Source organism: Chelonus insularis, unplaced genomic scaffold, assembly GCF_013357705.1.
Source record: "Chelonus insularis isolate UGA/USDA-ARS -01 unplaced genomic scaffold, ASM1335770v1 scaffold_303_pilon, whole genome shotgun sequence".
NCBI classification, from domain to species: domain Eukaryota; kingdom Metazoa; phylum Arthropoda; class Insecta; order Hymenoptera; family Braconidae; genus Chelonus; species Chelonus insularis.
This window is the reverse complement of record NW_023276792.1, coordinates 90117-116802: the sequence shown is the minus strand read 5'-3', so window position 1 is coordinate 116802 and position 26686 is coordinate 90117. Positions and strand designations below refer to the sequence as shown.

The following is a 26686-nucleotide window of genomic DNA, read 5'->3' as shown; positions in this document are numbered from 1 at the left end:
TTATCATTATCATTTTCATTGCTAATTAAATTAATGGACATTTAACTCTAGTGTTATCTCGTACAATGATTGTAAAAGGTTTTCGAAAATCATGATTATACGTAGTCTATTAATTGCATATTCACATCCACAAGAACTTGTGTATTTGGTATTCCAGCCACAATAAATTACACAAAGTGGATGAAATGTTATATGACCTCTCACCCAGTTGTGCATAATGATCATGCTTTCGTCTGTTTTACTTTTTGTATTTCATGTATAACACTTGTCTTTTGTATTTTATGTATGCTAATTAACATAAAAAATATAGTACAAAGAAAGACGTGTAATTAAAAAAATGAAAATTGAAATAAAAATTAAGCACAAATAACAAAACAAATTTACATTTGTGAATTTTACATGGTCATATTTATGCTTCTATTGTGAAAAGCATATATATAAAAATTTATTTACGTATTGCATATATCAATTCTTCAAAAACTCAACAAAACTAAATATAATAAATTCGATTCGAATGAACAAATTCTCTTACAGCGCAAATACAGATAATTAATCACTTTTATTTATAACACCTAACGATCCTTCCGACATACATACATGCATCCAACGCAATATATTATCAACATTATCATCAATATCATTGTTCATACTCATAAAAATTATCCCTATTAAAAATTTGTTTTATTAAATGGTTATATAGTATACAATCTTCAACAAGATCAATGAAGTTGAGTATTTACTTAACTATCAGTTATTATAACAAGGAGAAAAACTATTTTTCAAAAGAAAAATATCTAATTCTTAAAAAAATAATTCTATTAAGGATTTTTTTCTTAACAGAAGTACAATATTTCAACAATTTATCTACAAACTATCTCAACAAATTTTCTAACACTATGGAATACGTACACAATTTACAGTACTTGAGAAATAAGTCTAACGTGAATTCTAACTCTAACTTTAACTGATAAATAATGAAAGTCAAATATAAAAGAAAATAATTGCACATTGAAATATCAAAATAAAGATTAATAAACGTTATAAAATGCTTCACGCTAGATATTTGTTATAACATATTATGAGTGTCAATATTACATAATACTAGGCTTAACAATCACTTTCAGTAGATATTTACAAAAATGAATTGAAAATAATGACAAGTGATTAATAATTCGAAAACTATCTCAAATATTAATTGTAATCACAAGCTTCAACCGGACTTGAATCCGATTGTCAGTCTGTCCTGTAAGCACTACAGTAATCCAGTGTAATCCATAAGATACTTCCTTAAAGTTTCGTGCCTTTGCCAACTTCATTGGTAACTTCAAGAGAAGCCTCTTTAAGCGCATTAAGCTTTCTTATGTAAGCCATACTATTTGGCTCGAGCTTACCATTTATCTCGGGGTCAGTAGGAGGACTAAGTTTGGTCATTCCATCATCTACAGATGACATAGATGCATTGAAGGCAGGATTGGTACCATCATTGTCATCCCCTAGTCGTCGCGATTCAGCAAAGAGTCGTGGTTTACCCGGGAAACACTTGGAAAGTTTAAGAGCGATAGGATGTAGTAAATGTTCTTCATATGCATCTTCTTTTTCGTTCGCAGTAATTAAACTGACAATTGTTCCAACTATTATTGTTGTCATGCTACCAATAAGAGCATAATACATATAAGTAATACTGTATATTTGCTCGAGAACTCCTTTGTGTGAATTCTCGATTAAGGGAGCCGGAGTCGTCGTGAATAGACTTTGATCTCCAATAATAGAATTAGGTTTCATTAAGTGTGAAGAAAAAGTGTCATTCTGACAGCCATCAATTGAAAGAGGCAAAGCAGCGCGTTCATCGGTAACTGTCAGGTGTCCAAATGTCAACCATAAGGACAACAAATGACTTACAATTATTCCAGAAGCAGCTCCTTTCCAGTTAGCACATGGTATGAGCATTGCAAGCACAAAAACTCCCAAAAGAGGTCCCGAAGTAGCGGAAGTCATCAGCATCGAAGACTCTATAACACCCGAAAGCATTCCAACGAGGAAACTAGCACCTATTATCAGTATGCCGTAAATCACCCCGATGAGTTTGATGAGCCGGAGTTGCTGGCGGTCTTTGAGATTACTCAGGGCTGGTATCTGGCTGAGAAAGTCTTCGAAGGTTACCGTGGCAAGAGAGTTGAGATTGGAGACAGCGATTGTCAGAGCACCGTTAAAGAGGGTTGCCATTACCAAGCCAAGTAGTCCAGGAAGGTATGTGAGTTTGTCTTCTACATAGAAAGCTATAATTTCGTCGAATTTAGAGATGTACCCTAGGGTGTAAGGGTCACAGTCGGCGTATGTTGCAAATATCACCATCCCTACTACCCATGAGAGGGAGAAGAGGATAGTAATGATTGGCATGTTGGCCATCATCGTCCTGAAAATATTTTGGGATTCATCAATTATTTCATTCAAATTATTTGTTAAGAAATTTTAGCTCTATTTATCAATTATACTGTAACTAATTTGAAAATTTCATTATTCATTTAATTTCAATGAATTAGCCCGATGATTTTCCCGTCAAAAAAAAACTGATTAGTTATTTAAAAAATGAATAATTTAAAATAATACTGATGAAATTGAATTCGAAAATTTAGAACATTTCATTTGTCCATTAAATGATGTGTTATAAATTAGAATTTGAATTAGTAATCTTTAATTGATCACATCTATTTAATTTAATAACTCTGACTTCAATATGTAAGATTCTTGGAACATATAAATTTAATAGACAATGAGAAGTTTCTAATCAGCCATTTATAATTGATTATCTTTAAACTACCAGAAAAATGAAAACAAATGTGCGATGATTACAAGATAATCTTAACGTACCAATTGATGACTCATTTTTATCCACAGTACAGATTTTTTTAGCATAAAATAAAACTGATCATGATCATCAATAGACGTAAAAAAAAAAGAAAATAATATTATTCATTCGCCTCTATGAAAAGAAAATTTGCAATTCTAATCTATCACATATAGTTGAAATATTTTTTTCACTTACTTAACAACTTTGTTTCGACTACTCATACTGCAATATCGTTGTACAAAGTTTTGTTGGCATCCGAAGACTGATAGACTCATAAATAATTGACCAAGTGTAGCAGATATGGTGGTGACACGTAGAGTTGGATCCATGTTAAAGCTGCATGAATTAAATATTTATACATAGATAAATATCATCAGTGACTAATCGTTTCTAACATTATATATGCAAGGAGATAAAAGTGCTTACTCAAAAAAGTCAAGTCTTCCACGTGATTGAGTCACGTTTAAGACTGTAGCGGGTCCTCCTACATCAATGACTCCTTGAACGATAATAACGAAAGAAACGCCAATCATGGTGACTCCTTGAATTACATCGGACAAAATAGCTGCCTTAAGACCACCCTATAATGATATCATTATCTTTCTAAGTAATTGTAATGCTTGAGGACACTTATGTTTCAGTGAAATTAGCTTAATACTTACCAAAGACGAAAAAACAACTGATATCATTGTCATTCCAATTATAGAAGCCCAATAAGGTAAACCAATTACTGTATTTAATGCTACACATGGCGTAAAAATAACAACTGCCAAGTTCAGGAGACTTCGAAGAACATATGAGAAACTTGCTAAGCATCTTACTAATTTGGAGTTAAACCTGATGAAAAAAAATAATTTACTGTTATTTGTTCATTACATCACATTGAAAGAAAAACTTTTTTCAGGATACAAAAAGAACTTTAGTTGTGATAATGATACAAGTCTACATAATTAATAATTGTGAGAGATGTTACAACTCAAAATATCATTTGAGTTCATGCTTTTTAATTGCTTTTTTTGATGCACTTGTTTCTTTTAGCATGCAAATTAGAATCATTGAAAGCTTCTGTTTTTTCATATTAATAGTACTCTGATTTATTAACTTATCTTTCAGCGTAAAGCATATTAAATTTGATTAAGTAGAGGAGTAATATAATTTTAAAGTTATTCTGAGTTAATAAAAATGGAATAACTTGGAAGTTTTTACTAGATTAATATGAAAAAGTATAGCGTTTTTGTTGAAACACTTAAAATTATATTTTAACTTTCATCAAACAATGGAATATTCCTTTTTATCTGGTATTACTTATCTTATTTACCAGAATAAATTCTAATAATTAACAAAAATATTATTTTAGTTTCTTATTATTTTTTTCATAAATTTCTTATATTGGTGGTAATAAAAGATTTCATGGATGTAATGCTCTCTGATGACTAATTATTTAATAATTTCTTTTATCTGAAAACTTTTTTGCAATAAATAGTTACATTTATTTGTTTAATTCATTATCAACTTAAAAGCAGTTGTATAGTTTAAATTTAAATATAACAAGTTATAACTAAAGTTCATAACCAGATTTGTAAAATTATTATCAAGTATAATTAGTTGGCAAATCATTAAGATTATTGCAGACGTGTATCAACACCAAACCCAGCTAATTTCATTCAAAACAAGCTGATAAGATTATAATTGAATACAAATATTATTATTATTAATAAAAAACTATTCTACAAACACATAATTTTTTAATCTGTTCCCTAATAGTCTTCTAAATCAATAATCAACATGCATATGTATAGATAATGTATATTACCTCATGTCTAAATACTGATAAACCGACGTAATTCCTAGACTGTAATATACAGGAACGAAGATGAAACAGACAATCGGGTAGGCCAGAAGCATACCGTAGAGAGTTTCCCACATTGCACTTCCATGATAATAGAGTTCGGAAGGATATCCAAGGAAAGATCTCACACCAAGCGTGCCACGGGCTATTGATAACATCATCGCTCCCATTGATACACTTCCCGTAGCAAATACATAACTTGCTTTTGTTTCTTTTTTCTTTGCACGAAACTTTCCCCAAAGTGGGATGACAAATGAAGCGACGATTACAGCAATAAACACCAAATAATCCACCACCATTGCTGATGCTTCCATGACCATTTTGAGTCTTTTACTTTAGTCCGTCTATTGAATGAGAAAAAAAGCTTTTTTATTTTTCTATTTAAAAAAAAATTTCAATGCAGCTTTTGTGCACATTTTTCACTTATTGTTAGATGTTCTAGTTACCGTTTTGTGAATAGATAACTCTTGTACTGAACTTGATTGCTGTTTGTTCGAAGAGTAGAAATACATACGCGTGGCTTGTTATATTACAAGCAATTCAATTGATAGGCTTTAATATTAGATGAGTGCAAAAAGATCGAGACGTCAACACGAACTGACTATGTATAATTTACTGAACACTAGTTACTAGGCGTTCTTATGTTAACTGACATCAGGGCTTGCTTATCTTGTTCACATTGTTTATGTCAACTTACACTAGAGTAAGAGAGAAAGAGAATTACGATGAGAAGGAAACGAGAGCGTTGATTCGTCGGAAATAGAGTTCGTCATCTCCCTCCTCTTTATTTTTTTCAGCTTTTATATATCCCTTCTTCATTTGCCACGAATACATTTGTTCTTCTTTTTTGACTCTCACGATTGATAAGTCGTCTTTTTATTACTCTAATTATTTGATAAACGATGATGATTTATCAAATAAATCATATCACTAATAGTTGTCTGAAGACTTTATTTACATGTCTACTTAGCTAGTCACATAGTCTAATTCATACAAGAATAAAAGCTGTTGGAATATCATGATAATTTGATCTCGTAACTAATATCACAGATATTGGAATTGAAAATTTTTTTATTCTCTGTCAAGTTTTGTTTCGCCACTCGACAATTTCAATGTAAACGGCGTCATAACAGGTCAATGACTAGTCCAAATGACTCAATGTCGTTGATATGAGTGAAATAAATGATACGAAAGAAAATTATTGCAGTAATTTGGGCTTAATAGAAAACGACCCTATTCTTGAGAAAACTTGCTGGAAAAAGTAGTAGAAACTTTAGTTTAACTTAAAAGTTGAAGAATTTATTAGAGATAGCAACGATACGAGAGCAAAACAGTTCTTCCTGTGTCTCTTTTACATTTACTTTGCTTACTTATTCGTCTTTTCACCCTCAACTCGATAAACTTGTTTACTTGGAATTTTAATGATCGGACGGATTCGGGGCATGACGCGAGAGACTGGTGCACGTGACTATAGAACTTCAAAGAACATCAAGACCAGCAGAACTCAACGATAAAGACGATGAGTTGTAGTGTAAAAGTATACAGAATCAAATTGGCATCAAGTGCATGCTATTGAAGCCAAGCTTGAACAATATATCAGCGAGAATATGAGAGTCGCGTGCCATATCACGTGGTAAGTGGATGATGAAGAAGAAGACAGAAAATGTGAAGTAATTTGCCACGTCAATTTTTGATTAAGTCAACTGGAAAATACATTCCAGCTAATGATAATGATTATTATGCTATGTGTATATAATTTTTATCTTTTTTATTATTATACATATGGTATTGAAATGAATATTAAATTACTAAGATATAAAAATATTTATTATGATTCATGTAATATTGTCATTTGTAAACTTTTGAAAAACATTTTATCATGATTTATTTATAATATAATAATTAGAATTTAATGAATATGTTGTATCATGCTATAGTGGATCATTGTGGTCCACAATTACTTTATTAAATATCTAAAAAAATGATAAATAAAAATAATTTGTCCAAAATTTAGTGACAGAATTATGACGAATTAATCAAAATTGGTATCTTGTTTACAGTAATAAGTTCATTCAATATTATTCATGACTTTTTTATGTAAATACGTTAAAAATTTATATGCTTTCATTAGTTATTAATCATGTAAAAGTATTTTTGATCATAAATATTACAATATTAACTATGGAAAATAATTCATTATAAAATACTCAATGTCTCTCTATGATATTTCGTGAAATTTATTATAACATTGATTTACTTCATCACCTTAACTTATTATTATAAAAGCATATTCAAAATCGATTTTCATCATAATAATTATAACGTTCGTGTATAAAGATAACATTTTTTATTTTTTTTACAATAAATATATAGATAAAATCTTTAAAACAATGTCATATCTATCTTTAATGTTGTTTAACATTAATGAGAATGTATTTTAAATTGTATCCATTTCTGTAATGAATCTTACATCGATATTTTGTTCTAATGATGTGAAACAGATCATAAAAGAAAATAATAATAGTTCTCTCGACAGTTGTTGTGGAAAAATGTATGTGAAAAAAAGTTCATCTTTTCTTTTGATGGAAGTTATTTTTTTGCTCATTATAATACCTGCTGAGTTCTATAAATACTGAGGATCCTGATGGAATTACTGAGTAATCAATTTCATTATTGAAAATTAGCGATTGCAGATAACGCGAATGTATTATTTTTCTATTGTTACTTGACTCTCCATGGAATAGAAATAATTATTAGGTGACTGCTGTTCATGTATTCGAAATTCAATTAGTATATGAGCCAGGGGCAAAGTTTATACGCGAAAAATAGAATCAGTGCCTCAGGGATAGCTTTTAATAACTTTATTACTAGTATGAGTTAATTTAACGAAATCATTTCGGTATGTATTCATCATGTCATGAAATTAACCAGAAATATTGAAATAATTACATATCTTATGTGTATACGAAAAGAAAAATTAGTAAAATTTAGCCTGCAAAATGGTAAAATTTTACTTTCTGCTTTATAAAAATTCCTTTCTTGTAAGATACTCGGGTTGCCCTAAATTCAAGAGTACTTTTTACTCCATCTATTCTGTGCAGAATGCGCTGTTTATTAATTTTTTCATTTACATAATTATTTCCATAATTAAACAGAAAGTTGCAATATTTTATCCAATGTATCAAATAATATCCGAAATAAATCTATTATCAACAACGTAATTTATATTCCAACTCTTTGTATAAAATTATGTATAATTTTTTTTACAGTTGTAATTTAACAAAATATTCTGTTGAAAGGTAATAAATAGTTTGAAAAAAATTTAATTAAATGAATTAAACTGTAATTGTTATAATAATAATTTTTTATATCATGCAGCTTATAAATGACTAGTTTAATAACGCCGTACAGAGGACTTTGAAACTTCAAATATTCAACATAATAAATCAGCAAGCATTGCAATTGGACCTTTCAGAGACAGTTATAGCAAATCAATGAGATAGCAAATGGAAGTATATTTATTTCTACAATGCCAAAGTAATAATTGAATTTTTATTATTTAATCTTTGAAGCTTATAACCTTCAGTACAATAAATCAGGAATTATTGAATTCATGATCAACAATGCAATTAATTCTCTTAGTTCTAGGAGTAACAGTTTATTCCTTATAATAAGCTCAATGAGCACGGGAATAGAGATAACTTTAAATGCATCCTCGTGACTTCGAGTAGTTGAAACTTTCCGTAAGAAGAGGTTCTTCTAAGTTGCAGAGTGTTTCAACTAGCGAATACTCTTGTGGTGACTGAATTCCTAAAGAAAAGAATCGAGAAAAAAGAAGAATTAAAGAAAGAAAATATCTTACGGTTTCTAGAACCCACACAATTAACTGGGATAAACTTTTTAATTTAAGTTGCCACCTTAGTGTGCTAAAATTCGCACACTATAATTCCTAATACAACAAATTAATTTTCCACTACTTCAAATTGACTTTCTACGAAATTTGCGAAGCTTTTTAGAGTCGACATAAAGTATGCAAATGACAACCAAGAAAAAAAATAAAATTTTATCAAAAAATAAACAAGAATTAAGGTGTTTGACTAATTATTGAAATGATATTTGACATTTTCTTTATCACTTAAAAACAAATATGTTCATAGGTGAAATCCTTGCAATATACTTAATGGCTTTGAAAGTTTTCCATAATTAAACAAAAATTCCAGACGAGAAAATCCGGGTGTTCTGGCAATGATTGCGAATCACTCAACAAATATTTGTTAAAATCCGAGTTGACAGAGTGAAACTAATCAGCCATTAATTATTATCACATTCTCGTGTAGAATGAGTGAATTGTTGTTTGTTCAATTGCATCATTTAATTCAATATCGTGAAATGTATTTATCTTTAATTTTAATGCTCATCATATTGGTCAGAACTGAATATGATGTAGGAAAAATTCATTTAAAATAAATTGTTGGTTTATTAATCACTGTGAATAGTCACTCATGCAGAAAATTATATATACTGAATATATAGCTTAAATTTATGATGTATATTATTTGTTTTTTTTTTGTAAAGCACCATTGATTATCGAAAACACAGTGATATGTAAAATATGCAAAACATATTTTAATAACATATAAACATTGACATTTTTGTAAAGTGTCATTTAGTAAGAATTTTCAAGACGCGTTCAATTTAAATGATAATTTTTATTCATTTTGAACTATTTTTCCTTTTTTTTATACAAAGATTAATGATTCGCTAAACTGCAATGTTTTTATGAAAGTTATTGAAGTCAAAAGCCGAAAGCGAGGAGATTTTTTTCTTATAATTAATAACATCGTTTAAAAGAATTTTACACTTTTCATTTGCGAGAAGACGGGAATGATTTTCAGAATACTTTGCTTGGATTTTGGCCAAGATATTTTCTTCGTCTCTAAGATGAAAAAAATATGACTGAAAACTTTTTGAAGTTTAAAAAAAAGTTAATGGATCATTTCCTTATCATTTTCACTTTTTTCATAAAGTGGTGAAAAATAATAAAAACTTTTCGATAAAAAATTAATTAATTCTAAATCTTTTAACGTTAGAAGTATAAAGTGTTGGACTAGTGATAATTTATGCATCTCAAAAATACAATTTATTGAACATTGTGAACATCAACGTTAAATAAAACTCACTCAAACAATTCTATTTGTCCTAGAGTCGCAATAATGATGCAATAAAACAAAAACTTGTTAATAATTTTAATCTTCGATTATGAAAGTAAATAGTGAAACGCAAAAAAAGTTATGTCATGTTATATAACGTATGTTGTAATAATTAATCAATTATTTTACAAAAGAATGGACCTTGATCTTGATATGATTTTTTATATCATCATTTATACTTTATTACCGGCACTTTCTGGGTTCGAGGTTCTCTCATTTATGGTATGGTGAGCAATAAATTAATTAAAACATAGAGATATGACTCGGGATAGACAAGAAAAGTATCTAAGTTCAAACTAAATTTTAAGCATATTAATTGTTTAGACAAATTACCTCAAATAAAAAAGAATTTACGATGTATGCTCTGTTTAATATCTCAGAGTAAATAAGATAACATTTTATGTGTATTTATTTATCTAAGTACATTTACATAAGATTACTATTTTTATTAAAAACGGCAGAAATATGAAGAATCAAAATAAAGATTAAAATGTATATAAACATAAATGTTTAGAAAATTATGTAAGTTATATTAAAAATGACAACTTTAATGAAAATTATATTTTGTTTATAAAAAAAGAGAATATTTAATATAAACTAAGATAAAAAATGATTTTGTTTTTTTTTTTAATTCAACGATTTTATTTATTTCTATCATAGAAAAATTACAACCATAAAATTTTATTGCATTGCATAAAAAACTTCATTAAGAATTGAAAATCTTTTTCTGATAACCCTAGTTATCATTTGTTTAAATTCAGTGAAATAAAAAATGAAAAAAATGTGATGATCATAATTTAATAGAAACAAAGAAAAAACGATTCTGATAAAAAATGAGAAGTTTTAATGGAATTATTATTTTTACAATATATATTTCACTTTACATTATATATTTATTTCCCTGAAACTTTCCAAACTTTTTTGTAATATATCTATCTATAACATTATTGGCCATTCTTCATAGTTGAAAAAAACCTTGTAAAATACTTAAAATCGGTATGAACAATGTTATTAAAATATTACAAAAGATAAAATTGAGTTTGGAGCAAAAAATAATTAAAAACCTGTTATTAATTTATGAAATGTATGAAATAAATAACACTCTTATTAACTGTTTGGTGAGATAATTACAATTACGCTGGTAACGTATAATTGATGCATCTCTAACTCAATTAGTAGTTATTGTCTAGAATTTATTGGAAAAATGATACAATCAGATGGCTGTCATTTCACTTATTTTTCCATTAAAAAAATTTTTTTATTTCTACTTGTTACTAATAATTACTTAAAAAACAGAGAAAAAAGAATCATCGTGATGTATTTATAACTTGGAAATTAAATTTTCATTGAACAGAATTAAAGTGGTGAGCTCGAAACAATAACCTTATTGAAATTGTGTTTATGATTGAATTTAATAATTTCTTTCAAAATAATTTTATTTTTTCAAATGACAAGTATTAATGTACATTCTTGTCATAAATTTTATTTGCACTGTGCAAAAAATTGCAACTGAAGCTAAAATTTGGACTCATTTTTCATTGCAAATTTAAAAATCGTTGATAACAGAAAAATTCAAAGAAGATTACATATAACATCATACTCTGATGACCCTGTACTTTTCCATGATTATTTTCAACTTTAGCTCATAAGATCATTTATTTACGTTCTCAAAAAATTGATTACGTATAATTTACAAAGAATTTTCTTCATTCAATGCCACCATTCACAAACTATCTCATCGGTCAATTACTGTAATTTTTACAATTCATTCCTAAATCTGATATCTTATTGTACAAGTGTTGAATTATGTACTTCAATAGTCTTGAATCATTATTAATTATTGCTATGTATGTAGTAATAGAAATTATTAACTATCTTCCAAAATCATAAATCAGTACATTTCACAGTAAAATGTAGATCATTTAAATATTTAAAACTGTATTTTAAAGATGGATAAAATTTTTCACAATTATCAATTCGTTTCCTTACTCTAAATAATTATTGAATTTTCAAAAAACAGAAATAGTACCCTACCTTGTAACAGATTAAAAGTCTCTGAATATGGTTTTTTTTTAATTTCAATAAATTGGTATTCAAAGAAACCTAAGTCAAAAATGAGATCTGATTTAGATTCTTTTTCATTGATGTCGGGATGTTCCGATAGAATAAGACCTAATTTGGTAAATTTGGACTTTATTTTGATTTAGCTTTTTAAAATAAAATTATTATTATTTAAATTCTTAAGTAAAAACTAGGTCTTCACTCTAAGTTACCTGATTCAGATGATTTGAATTTGGTTTTGACGTTCTCTGACAATTCTTTATTATATTGCAGGATCTGCTTTAGACTTAATTTCAATAACGAATAAAAATTTATTAGAAATACATTTTTGTCATGACATTCACCCCCTCCTCCCTCCAAAATTTTGTCTCGATTCTGAGATCCGAAAGCGACCAATCTCCTCTCCAGCGAAAGACAGAAAAATTGTCTGCACGTGCCATCTTTCTCTCAGGGAGAGATAGAGTCACTTTTCTAATCTCGAAACTGGAAAGAAACTTTAGGTTTTAGGGACGTTCTGACAAAAAAGAGTGTACTCATCTCAGGAATAAAGTGAGCTTTATTAACTTCCTATTAGGAAGTTATTGTAATTGGGTCGATTGATGAAATTTGAATTTTCATGATATCTCAACGTTTCGAAATATTTGCGAGAATACTGATTAATTTTAAGAATATGGTAGAAATAAAAAAAAATGTAAAGAACGTGCTTGGGAAGACTGGGATTAGATAAGGTTTATAAGGGAATTTTCCTGGTGATTAGGGACCATGTGAACACGGAGATTTCTCAGACATCTGGGACCCAGGCGACGGGGTTGGGCCGTAATGACGTGTCCCAAGGGGAGGGATACGAGCTTTCCTCAGAGGTGAATTCGGAAAAAAAGAGCAGAAGTTTTTCGGGGTTCAATGCAAGATAACCTGAGCACCTTCACTTAATTATGACGACAAATGTATCAATTCTTGTAATATTAACGTATAAATAAACATTTTTAAAATAAACTCCAGTTATCCCACAAGAATGTGGGAGTGAACGTACGTATGTAATATACTATTTTTTAACGAATATTGGAGATATCCGGATAGCTACCTGAGTGACAGCATTACTTTCTAAATTCAATGGTCGTAGGTTCAAATCCCACTGTGTAAAGAGAGAAATTCTTTTCTAATAGTACTTTTCGTAGAACTATTAGTTAATTTTATAGTTCGAAATAACGCAATGTACTCATACGCTTAACAGTTCATTTATATGAAGAGAAATACAGATATTAAACTGTTAAAATTAATTCGTAAAAAATTTGAATTTGAAAAATAAGGCACAATTTTTGAGAACAATACACATTCAATTTGAATGGAATCTTTTGAACTGTCATTTAGTAGAAGAACAAGTTATTAAATTTAAAAGTGATATTTTTATCATTTCTTCTTACATACATAGCGTAACAAATATTAAAATTTTATAAACTTGCCGAGTAATTAATATAACTCCAAAAATTACATCTATATGAATCACAACGTTAAACGAAGTTTTATCAGTCAAACACACTAATGACACTTTCCCAAAAAATCTAAAGCCTAGAATTAATGATTTATCTCACGCATTTCAGTTATGTAAAGTCTGACCGATTGAATGGATATTCTAGCTTTACAAACTTGGTTCAAAATCTAATACCAGTCACTCGAGACTTGACTGAAAAGCGAACTGGCAATCAACACCGGTCAATTTACTTTCGAGATATTATCGATGAAAAGTTAGTGTACTATAACACGTAGATTATATCATTATACTGTCCGACAGCGTGAACGATTAGATCAATTTCAGTCACTACGTAATCAATCGATATATCTTAAGGTAATTCCTCTATAACGTAATTTCAAACGAAATACATCAAGTCATTCTTAAATTAATTACAACGTATGTCAACTATATTAAGCGTATATTATTTTTAAAAATTTTAGATCTAAACTTTAGACATAAAATAATTCACAGCTCGTTTAATTTACGAAAACTTAACATGTGATAATGACAAATAATATCGTTGATAAAGTGTTATAATATCTAGAAACAGCTGTGTACATTATGAAGGACATAAACACATACTACCAAATTATGCGTTGACGTCTGGATGCGATGTCTTTTTCTACTTCTTAAGTAGTGTCGTCTCTCAACGACAGCTCATACAAGTCACGTGCGTTTCTGTCACGTGCATACATGAGCTAAAGGGAACTACTTAACAATGGATATGTGTGAGGTATGTGTAACACTCTCTCTATATTCTTTTTTCATTAATTGCAAACTCACTAAAAATGCTACAAACACTTCAGCCACAAGTAGCACACATTTTAAATACGACTTGACTGTCTCCGATGCATATATGTGATAAATGTCTGAATAAATATTTTATACGAAACTCTGACTCTCTATTTTTTATTTTCAAAGTTTCTCTATATAATAGTAAATCATTGATTAAACTTTACAGATCTTTTTTTCTTTCTCCAAAGTAACACAAATACTCTTCTCGAAGTCAAAGATGTACTGAGAGTTTTGTCAGGTCACAAAAAGTCAATAGTGATGGTCTTGATAAAGTCTATAGTTGATAAGAAAAACTAAGTGACCAAGTTCGAGATAACATGACCGTGAAGTTTGATAACTCAAGAATAATCTAAAACATTATTTAGATTAAATAACCAACAGTAATTTTATTTATTCGTTTTTAATACAATAGCTGATGTTTTTTATTTTATAATTAATACTGTAAATTAGGTAGAAGAAATGAGACTTTGAGATAAGTAGAAAAAGGACAAAGATAGACAAACAGTTACAAAGAGCTTCCTTAATCTTAATAAATTGCATATTTAAACATAGAGAAATAAATATTTAATTGTTGCAAATGCTTTGTCTGTAGTTTGAATTGAATTGTCTTAATATTCATGAATAAATATTACGATACTATTTTAGCAAACCAATGTAGTTCTTAATTATAAATAAAATTTATTTTTCTTAAGAATACCATTAAGAAAAGCTAAATGGAATAATTTATTTTTAAACTCTTTCTAATTTTACACAATCAACAATTCTCTTACATTATGTCTGAAAGATTTAATTTAATAATTAATCATAAATGTACTTAAGAATAAACAAAAAAAGTCAGGATTGGTTTGATATCAAAGTTATATTAGTCATAATTGACCCAATATTAAATACAGTACAATCTTTCTGATGTTGACACATCGAGATAGAATCATTTGGTAATGTTAACATTTCCTTTCATCTCTACTTTTCATAATACCCATTTTTTCTTATGCGTATGAGAATGCACAGAATAGAAAATTGAGAAAAAGATACATTTGAACTACGTACCACGAAGATGAAATTCTATTGGACCATTAAAAATCAATAAGAATCTAAGTGGGGGAAAATACGAGTTACAGTAACGAGAGTATCCTGTTAACATTAACGGGAGCAACATTAGAGGGATTATAGTGTAAAACTTAATGCTCTCGTTGTATTCATGAATTTATTTAGACACTTACATGCGTTAAACCATTAACTAAAGTATATTTTTTTAGATTTTTTATATGAATTTAATGAAGAGTAATATTTATTTCTGACTAGTTTTATAAACATTGATAAATGTTTGTTGTTCATGATTACATATTTGTTTTTTTTTATAGTTAGTTTTATTTATTTCACGTCAAATGTAATTTATTTGTAATTTATTAATAATTTGATAATTAATAATCACGTTTTGTGGTGATAAGAGAGCATGTGACAGAATCTAAAAGAAGGTTTGATAAATTAAAAATAATAGTAAGTCATAAAGAGGGAACTAAAATCATTATTGAACTAAATAAAAAACATTTTATTTCATAAAACAAACAAGAATGATGTCATGACTGTACTATATCTTGTAATGTTTTTATTGGGATTCCAGTATAAATGCAAATAAGTTTTTAATTACAATTTCAGAGTAAATACAGATTGACTTTCAAAAGAAATGCTGAATATAAAAATTATCATATGCAGTCAAATACAGCTATGCTCTTTTTATTAAAAATATTTTTACTTTTTTCTTAGACTTGGAATTTCAATTTACATGCCACTTATATAGATGTATATGTATATTGACAAAAAAAGGCCTCTCTTAAACCTTTTTCTAAATATTATGACTTTACGTATTTGACCAGATTTTTAACTCAGATTTATGAAATTTTAAATATCTTAAAAAACATGAGATGACATATGCGTCCTTTTTATAGATACTATTATTCAAATCATAAATAATGTGAATAAACTTGTATTTTTTGTAATTTCATTACGGTATTTGAGCCTCGACTCACTTTATGATATGAAACATATGTTTATGTCAAAGTAACTGATGTACATAGTTTTTATGTAGATATTTTTTTTTAACTCGCCGACCAATGTATGAGAAGATATTATCACAGTGAAGATATAATTAAATGTTTAGATTTTTATGTACATTTCGTTTTGAGATCCAGAAAATCGAGAATTAATTCCAAAATACATAATAAAAATGATATAATCAACATTTATAGGAATAAAATATTAGTTTTTAATCGGAACATTTATTTGTAATCGAAGAAGACAACAAAATTTAAAATGATAACCATTAAAAATTAATTTTTTAAATTGTTGATAATAATAATTAAAAAAAATAGATAAATAAATTTAATGATATTCTAATGATTAAGTAATTAGAGTAGTCAATTTAAAATTTTTGTATTTCAGACTTATCAGATGAAAAATTTCAAAAGCACATTTTTTTAAAGCAGGATGTACATTCTGTAGCTTTGACAGTCATCCAATTACAATACGTCCAGTATAATAAGTAACTCTGAATAAAAATTGAGTAAAAACACTTCTTCATTCTAAATATTTCATTATTAATATTTAAAGTCTGTTAGTAACAAATGTAGATTAAAATGACTAAATATTTGCTCGACCTAGATTGAATTTTTGTTTAAAATACAGTTATATAATAACGAATATTAATAATAAAGTGTAGCGACAAATGCATGTGACTACATTGAATAATTAATAAATATATAATAGTTGATGATAAAAAATTTTTACTCATAGCATTGTGTTGATAATATAGATGATACAATTGTCGTTAAATACGAAAAAAGAATTGTCGCCCCATCCGGTAATTAACAAGCATCCGGAAAGAAATAATTATATCCTAAGTAATTTGCAAATAATTATTCTTCTAATGTGTGTATTTCAATTTTTCATGCCTAAATAAACGCTTGTTCACTATTCGCACATCCGTTCTCACACCTGACAATTACTCATCTTCCTGAAGTATAAAATTCGAATCTAAATTATTTCATACCTTGACAGTAAAATAAGAATAGCACAATTACTTATAACTTGAGAATGGAACAAATGAGTCTGTATGTGTCAAACTCTACTGAATGCTCGAATGAAATGATGATAAAAGTAAGAAAATAAGAGAAAATTTTGTGAAACTATAACATAGGATTTCCGTCCGATGTCTGAAGTTTTCCGAAAGGTAGAATAAACGTAGAGAGATTGGCGAAGTTTAAACGGAAAATGTGAACGGTGGTGCGCCAACGGGCAATTTGAAAAATAAATGTGCATGATACTATATAGCATATGACTTTAAGAGGAACAATTTAATTAATTACCAACTTGTTCCCGTTGGACTAACCATCTTCTGCTACACTGATGTGAACCTATATTTTTCTCTATTCATTTGATATTACTCTTCAATTTTTTCAAAAAGCAGCCAGACGTCCTTTTGCAAATTAAAATGCAATTTCCAACTTTTGTTTCTCCTACAATTTTCAATAATTAGATCATTGCTTCTGAATCCTTGAAAAAACCGGAAATAAAATGGAATGAAATTATATGCATGATATAATCGGATCTTGGTAATTTTAAGCCAGAAGGCATATCGAGTAAAAAGGAAATTGAAGCAAATGCAGTTAAGTCCTTTTTCTTTATTTTCGTTGACGCTACAAAAAATTACAAAGCTAGGAAATAGTAAACTGAACAATAACTATTTTGTCTTGATTCTATTTCTCAAGCTGTCAATATGTTCCTCAACAAATTGTTGGTTAAGCGAACTGGTTAAAGGATGGTATAGAAGCTTTTAGCTAGTCTGGAGATACTTTTATTACTTTCTACAACAAACTATAGATCCATGTAGTGGCTATGTATTGCATTGGAATATACATCTGATGACGAGAAACAAGAGAAAGGGGCAAATAGCGTGGTCTGCATGAACCATCTCAGATCAGTTGCTTGTTTGAGAACATTCGTAAGCCGCAAGAGATTGAGTTGGTGAGAAGCGCCGAAATGTGGAACGGAAATAGAATTCCAAAGTGTACGTAAGTACAAATACGTCATATTTATTCATTAAATTATACCAAAACAATAACGATTTTCTAATATTAAAAATAAATACATGTACCTTTCTTGAATTTCAGGCTTCTTTTGTTTTGTTGATCAGTCTTTTTATTGCTTTTGAAAGATAACCAATTAAAATATTTTTTTTTTGATCACTTCAACTTTTAATACACAAAATAACTATGACGTATGTTCTAGAAGATGTAATATTAACGTCTGAACTCAATTTTCGCAGTAATCGACGGAAATTGTACGTAGGACGAACGCGAGTCTGACTTTACATTGCAAATCGTTCTCATGTCGTTATCGAGTGGCATGTGGTACAGCATAAAAGATATAGCAAGAGAATGAGAGAAGGATGGGCAAGCAAAACGATGAAGAAGAGGGTTTCAAAAAAAAAGATCTATAAAACATCTTTCGCGTTCATATTATGCTGAAGTTCTCTGTATAATCGAATTTTTTATATGTTTATAAGACCAGATGCTGTCAGTTTTTCACAAATTTTTATTATCAAGTATAGATACATAAAAAAAAACTTGACATAGAAAAAATGGCATTTCAATCAATTCTGAAAGCCAATTTGCATGTAATTTTATTTATTTAATTTTTCTCCACAAAGTTATTCAGAAATTTCCTACATAATTTTTATATCTTCATCAAAAAGTTTTATTGTAGCTTAAACAACAGCTGAGCTCCTTGAAACTCAGATTTTCTGAACATTCATGATGCACATTGTCAAAGTAAAGAATAAAAAGTGAAATAAATCTTATGTTGCACCAAAAACTACAAGTATTCTGTATGAAGAATATTATTCAAAATGGATCTGGGCTTAGTTTGTGCCCTGATGATGAACTCCCCAGTAATTGGAATCCGTAATTTTGTCATCTTATAGTGTTTTTGTTTATAAAAAATTGCTATTGTTAAAAACAATGGCTACTGTTATAAACAATATACAATTTTTTAATCACATCAAGTGATTTATAATAATATGTAACTGACATTTATTAAATACAATCATAATGATGATCATTCAATAAATTAAAACCATTTTTAATTCTTTATCGCAAATTGAATTTTTTATAAAAAATAAATAATTGATTCAAAATCATATAAAATTATTAACAAGCATATTTTATTGATCTTAATTGTCAATAATGTTAATCATCTAATGAATACAATCTATTTCAAATGTCTTCTTTGCTCAACTTATTACACTCTTTTTACGATTACGGCTGGACCGAATTTTACCGAATTTCTTTCAGATCTTTTTTATGGTATTATCTTTAAAATGAAATTTGTTCGGAATCAATATTTTCAGTGATTCTCGAGATATCGAAAACGAAAAAAACCTGATATACGTTCGCACATACGTATATACATAAATCAATGTTTAAACCTTCTAATATGCTTTCAAATGTCTCTAAACGTAAAGATATAATAAAATTACGAATTTCAAAAATCGTCCCCATTACAATAACTTCCTAATCAGAGGTTAAAAATAATATTTTTATAATGAAATATAGAAAAATATTGCAGATGAAATATTTGGATAAATTTTTTCAACTCTCTCTCCAAATGATCACAACCAAAATAAATCTTTTCTCCGCCCTCATGCTTTCATTTCTCCCCTCTAATCTAACACATATTCTATCTTTTTACTTTTGTTCTTCATGAGATTTTTGGATAAAGTTTCAAGCAATTAATTATTGGATCATTGAATAAGACATTTTTCTATCACTGCTATTTTCACAATGCAATTTCAATAAAAATTAAATCAATCACGATATGATAAATGACAGGGAAAAAACAAATCAAAATAAGTAGGATAGTGAAGTTTGAATTGAATAAATAACTTGTAAACAAATATAATTACCACAGATGGTTATGGACGTGACAATCTCTGATGTTTAGTCACACCAACTGATGCGATGGAAAGTCGAAGGAAATGTAGGAGACGAGCTTGAAGAAACTGGTCTGGCAAGGAAGGACATTTTGGGGAAGGCAAATAACGTTGTGATGATCGAATCGGCAACCCCTGTGAGCCTCTACTCAACAAATCCCCACGGGAATTCTTTGTAGAATGTCTGAGACCCTTGTCTTTAATATTAGCTTGTACATATCATTTTGTTTTACCAAAACTCGTTCCTTTAACCGATACAGTCTGGCTGCTTGATATCGTGCTGACGATAATATAGAGGTAAAAATAAAAAAAAGAACCTAAAATAAGAATGGTAAGAAAAAGCAAAGAATGATAAAAAAAGCTGATGATGATACGACTGGGTTGTTAGATAGAGAACAGGTTCGACGAGAATCGAATGTAAGGAGCTACAGAGTAGGAAGTGTTATTATGGGTCCCGTTTCAATTTTCAGTACGTATAAATACAGTTTACTAACTTTATTTTGTACTTTAGATTAACATTTTAAAAGATACTAGCGTTAAAACTGTCTAATTTTATATGAATTTCTAGCAGTGAATTTTAATTTAGAGTTGATTTGACGAAATTAAATCATGATAAGTCAAGTGTCAAAGAGAATTTTTAATGAAGACAACTTAATTGTTAGTTTGACATATAAGTTAACTTATTTGGTGAAAATTAATTTTCACCAAATCGTTAGCTTGGAATTGAAAATAATCCATTTATCTCTAACCTTTACATTATTTTACATAGTAAATATACAAAAAATATTTATTCGAGTGTACATTTTTTTTTATTCGTTTATTGTAATTCGTACAAAAATTTATGAATTTTAAGAGTTCGTTTTTGTGTATAGTATTTAAAAAAATATATATAATAAATTGAAAAAAATTTTGCGTTTATCTAACCTGAACATTTTGCTATTGATTGTATTTTTAATGATGCCTTTGAAGTTTTTTATATTTAAAACCGAATACGTTTGAATTGATTTTACCTCTAATTACAACAATTATGTGATATATTCACTAATGAATAACTTGAAAATGGTATAGTTAAATTCGTGTAATCTTTAGCTATTGATATAAAAATATATCAAATGTATATTTTTTCGTTTAAAATCAAAAATAAATTTGACTTTAGTTTTTTTTCCACATTTATAAACCACCTAAAGTTGTGACAAAGTAATTTATACAAATTATATATAAATAGGTGTCGACGTCATTCTAGCATGTCAAATACTATGATTTTACAAGAACGAACTACAATTTTTGCTATTTATTTTTCTCTGAACACAATCTCCATTTTGATAATGCATTAAGTTAAAAATTAAAGTTAATTCAAGTTCTCTGCTACTTAATTTACTTAATACTATCGTTGAATTTAATTTGAGTGTTTTTATTTGAAATGTTTATTTCGAAATACATGAAACATTTGAATGTCCTATGAAAGTCAACTCTTCTACTCGAAAATGTAAAAATTTATAAATATATTCATTTTGTCTACGATTCCGAGATTTTTGTATACTTTTCTAGTTAACTTTATTTATTTATTTCTGTTTATTAATATTTCATGTCAGAATGTTTTTTCAACAAATGTGTTTTTGTTTAAACTAAAAAAAATTTTAATCTTTGGATAGATTTATTTGTTACCCAAATAGAATTTATCTTGGGCATGCCTAAAGTTTCATTAGGCCCCTATTGGGAGTTGTTTAGATCAGCCTAAATTAGGCATTCCTAACTTATGCCTTATGAATTTGTTATTTAGCTGTTATAGAAATAGCCCAAGATTTGCCCAAAAACGTCCTAATGATAACTTTATTAACTTTCCGAATTTTATGTCAAAGTTAGCTATTAATTTGGAATTACTTATTCAAGCCAACTTAAAATTACTTAAACTAAACCCAAATGAAGTACATTATATAATAGTAAATAGTAATTAAAAACAATTTTTTAGAAAATTATACATATTGATCTGTTCATATCAGTAAAATAGTAATAATTTTTTAATCGAATGAATAGTCGAGCGGGTAAAGTCACTGCTCTAGGATGCGTGCATGCTCGTGAACGTAGGTTCTCAAATCGGCCAAGGATCAAATTTCAGTATATGATTTTTCGCGGAAATTGAATTTAAATACATTAAATAATTTTAATATTTCAATAATATAAAATCATAAAAAATTAGATAGTTAAGCTACTTAGTTATCATATTTACCTTGCCTTAATTGTGCTTTCCCGACTTGGTCCCAATAGTGAGACAAGCGATACTTTCTCAATGTAGGCCTAATGTGGTATCTTACTTCGCGTCTAACTTGAATTTAGGAAATTCGAATTGGGTGCGAACTCTTTCCCAAGAATAAATTTTTCTCGGGATATTATTAATCGATTGTTATATGGTATGCATGTTGAGCTTTTCTAACAAAAATAAAACGTTTCTAGTATGAAAAAAGTAACTCTCTATCATAACAGCAAATGAATACAGTTAGTATTTTTTTTTGAGTAAGGAAAATTCTTCTACAAATAGAATTCATAAAAACTGACACAGTTATAATAAAAGTATTCTAAAAAATGATTCTTTTCACATCACTACTATTTTTCCTTTTAATAAGTTACTGTTCATTTAGTATATAATTAGCAGATATTTAAAAGGTATGCTTCATTCTTCATTCCACTGTGGCAATTATATTCAGTGGACTCACGTTTACCTTTTTATCGTATCATTGAAAATGAACAAAGAAACATTTAATTTTGTCAATTAATCTACGTAAATAATATTCATTAATTAAAAAACAAAAGAAAAAGCATAACAAACATTACTGAAGATATTCGTCACTGTACTACGATAATTACTTTATGTAAATGAGATTGAAATGGGAATGTTATGTGATGGCAAAAAATTTTCCAGATGCCACAACATCAAAAGGAAATTATTGATTATAATAGAGTATAAAAAAAAAATCATTCTAATGGAAATTAGTAAAGGAAAAAGAGGAATAGAAAGAAAAAAGAAAAATAAAACAATCTGAGCTTTATGTCAGTGCCTCTGACGCGTAGTTTCAAGCTTTTATGAATTGACCAAGAGGAATGAGAGTATTTCGAAATAAACGCGATATCCCAATTGAATTTCCGATACTAATGGCCGATATCCGCATGGACTGGACCTCGTAAATTAATACGTGTGTTCAATTTGAACGGATTCACTTGGTTTAAAAAGAAATTGAAATCTATTTCAATTTTTACTCTTCATAATAAATTATTAGCAATTCATCTATACATTCTGTAATAGATTATTGCAAAAGTTTTATCAGTATGTGATTTATTTATATAAAATCATTCGCGCGAAAAGTCATTTTTTTAAACAAATTTATAATTGAAAATTAACACACGCATCGTCGGAATGTTTTATTATAAAAGAATATTTAACTTAATTTATTTAGAGCCACTAGAAAATACTTGATAAAATATTCCCGTATGTGAATTTATTTGTCGAGAGTATATTTATGCTAAAAAATAGTAAAAAAAAAAGGTCGGAATATTTGGCAACATGGATAGTCGTACGTGTGGTTATCATGTGCTAGGTAAATGCACGCTCATTATAGTACAGTAGTTGAGTAGAGTTAGAAGTTAGTAAACGAGTAAGCGGATATATAAATAGATGAGAGTATTACTTGAGGCCAGACAGTTAGTTTTTCTAGTGACAAACCTCGATCTTCGACCATGATGTCGACCTCCGGATCTTATTGCTCTTTATATTTATCCCAAGAGAAGAGAATGAGGAGGGATAAGGAAGAAAACAAATGTAAAGTTACAAATGCACTTTAATATTAGTTGTACTGTCGTGAGCAAAATACGACTACGAATATTAAATATTTAATTAAAAATTTACTTTATTTATTTAATATTCATAAATATTCTGCTTAATCTTCGATGTTGTCGTTCTTTGGAAAAAGTAATATCGTTTGAATGAAATCATAGTTACTAATAAAATTTGTTGGTCTTGCATGAATAATCTAGAACTTTCGACAGTTTAATTTAGTCGAATTCGTTAGCATTAATACCAACTCGCACATGGATTAAAAGCATTAACATAAATAGGGGGAATATATTAATGACATTAGTAGTAATCCAATCATTTGTTGCTTCCTCACCACTTATCACTTTGATAAACAAGATAAATGAAAGAATTTACATATTTCATTTCACGTTCATCTAGCTTTTTTGTAATATCTTCAATGATTCATTGAAAATTTCATCCTCCTAACAAAAAACTCATATAAATTACTAGAGTAGAAAATGAATTCATTTTATTATTTATTTTCGATGATAAATATAAAGAGGATCGTATTCATTCCGAAAAAAACTTATTTCAATATATTTTATTGTTTGAAAATCAATTATAAACAGGATTCTCATTTTTAACTATAAGAGCAATAATTTTATACAAAAAAAAAACATCAAAGAAACACTGAATTGCAATTCATTTTTTTTGTTGCAGAAAAAAGTTGACTAATGAAAAGAATTTTGAAGAGAGATTTCTGCAAAAATGATGACAGATGATGTCGTACAACTGTCTAATAAATATTTTAGTGATATTGGATCCTACAAACAAAGATAATAATTCAAAATATAAATAATTAAATAATTGACAAACCTGATGGATTACTGCTACAGCATTTCTGAGACTAAAATCAATACAAGTTTATATATTCAGCAACATCAAATAAGCGATATACTCTAAATCCACAGAAAAGCTTCGCTCTGAAGGTGGCAGTTGTATTTACGATTCAATTATTGATGATACACGTAATATAAGCGTATACGGAACGTGACGGAAACCAAACAAGATGGTTCAAGCTTCAATCGATTGCACCGCGGTCACTTCACATTGAAACACTGAGCAACTCGTGGTTTTGTCACCGATTTATTTAAAAACGACGAACAAAGCGACATATAGAACTGGTTGGAATCAAGTAAGAAACGCGCGTAAGGTACACGACACGACTTGGCGCTTGCAAGGTCACGACGAATCTTATAACGCGAATGAGAGAGCCACACGGTCGATTTATTGACCACACTCTTCGTTTTCGCACTATCCACAATGAAAAAAAAACATCCTGCTAATTAAGATGACGCGATTCTTTTGATATATTGTCTGCCATTCTTATTACTTATCGCTAATTTTTTTGATGATTTTATTTTGTAATTAGCTTTACTTTGATTAACAGTGATAAATGATCAATTTTTTGCTGCTGGAAAAACTAAACAATCATTAAATTCAATGAAGTTGATTGTTATCTTGAATTTTTTTTGTCATTTTGTTTTCTAAAAAATGTCAAATAATACTTGACTTTTATTTGAATGCTATTCTTTTATTTGAACATAAAATTTAATGAATTCATTTAACAACTGCAATGAGCATTTTTTTAATACCGAGTGTTAAATATTTCAAAGAAATTGAAAATAAATAAATGAAAACAGCATCAAATTTTAAATTGATATAAATACTTCAGTTATTTGATGTTATAGCTGAATTCAATTTAAAAATTTAGCAAATTTGAATGCCTATAAAAAATTATAAGTTAAATTTTTATGAAAATACATTTTAATAAATAAATTTGATGTTTTTAATACTGAGATAAAAATCCACTAGGAATTCTAATAGTTGTCATTTATTCTTTGCCCAAAATGTATTTTTAGATTTTTTCTGTAAAATCATTTAAACTGAAATGAATTGGACTAAATGTATGGCTAAAAATTTGAAGTCAAAATAATTTGATAAAACAAGTAATGCAAAGTTACATACAAAATACTCAGATAGTTAATTGTCTTTTAATCTCGTAAAAGAGAGATTATTTTTATGGCTTGGAAATTACTTGGTTGATAAGAAAACTATCAAGGTTTTAATGATGTATATTCTGGAGAAGTTATGACTTACTTGAAAATTTTATCGATATCCACGAATTACTATATTCAAACTATTAACCATTCCTATAGTTGCATCACAATCAAACAAACAGGTAATATTTTTTCGATACAACACTTTTATCATTAACTCAATGAAGAATAGTCAACAACTGATAATAATCGATGTTAAAATTGCTTCGAACTGTTAAGTAACGATGAACAAGGTGGGGATGAGTCGACTTAAAAATAAATCGTTACAGGTCACGTACACAGAAATTTAAATACTAAAGTAGAGTTAATTAAAAAATATGTTGAAGAATAGAAATTGTTTAATCGTTTTTTCTCTTTATCATTTCACATTTTTCTCGAAATCATTGCTTTATAAAACCAGCAAATAAAAAACACAATAGCCGCGTAAAAAAAACATTACAACTGGTTTTAGCTGATAATCAAAGACATTGAAAATATGTTAAAATGAAGTAATAAATACTTTTAACTATAATGGAATCAA

At 28.2% G+C, this 26686-nt stretch overlaps 1 protein-coding gene across 4 annotated transcripts; it reads right to left on the bottom strand.

Moving 5' to 3' along the window:
- Positions 1-113: 113 nt before the first annotated feature.
- Positions 114-26315, bottom strand: LOC118073453 (sodium-coupled monocarboxylate transporter 1). 4 transcript variants are annotated; one of them, XM_035093957.1, is made up of 6 exons: positions 26207-26315; positions 4662-5041; positions 3511-3685; positions 3275-3429; positions 3044-3184; positions 114-2413 (listed from the first exon to the last, which is right to left on the bottom strand). In XM_035093957.1, exons 2-6 carry the CDS (start codon positions 5015-5017, stop codon positions 1288-1290), a joined length of 1953 nt encoding a protein of 650 aa, XP_034949848.1. In that variant the 5' UTR covers positions 5018-5041; positions 26207-26315; the 3' UTR covers positions 114-1287. The 4 variants fall into 4 exon arrangements, with proteins under 4 accessions (XP_034949848.1, XP_034949847.1, XP_034949849.1 ...); XM_035093956.1 differs by lacking the exon at positions 26207-26315 and adding an exon at positions 24923-25057; XM_035093958.1 differs by lacking the exon at positions 26207-26315 and adding an exon at positions 14061-14479.
- Positions 26316-26686: the final 371 nt, after the last annotated feature.

Bases quoted from the DNA above. Each gene is read 5' to 3' on its own strand.
- LOC118073453 (XM_035093957.1), bottom strand. From the start codon at position 5,017: ATGGTCATGGAAGCATCAGCAATGGTGGTGGATTATTTGGTGTTTATT. The intron at 3,185-3,274 runs GTAAGCACTTTT...TAATTCATGCAG, and splicing joins GGAAGACTTGACTTTTTTGA to CTTTAACATGGATCCAACTC. The intron at 2,414-3,043 runs GTAAGTGAAAAA...AAATATTTTCAG, and splicing joins AGTCGAAACAAAGTTGTTAA to GACGATGATGGCCAACATGC.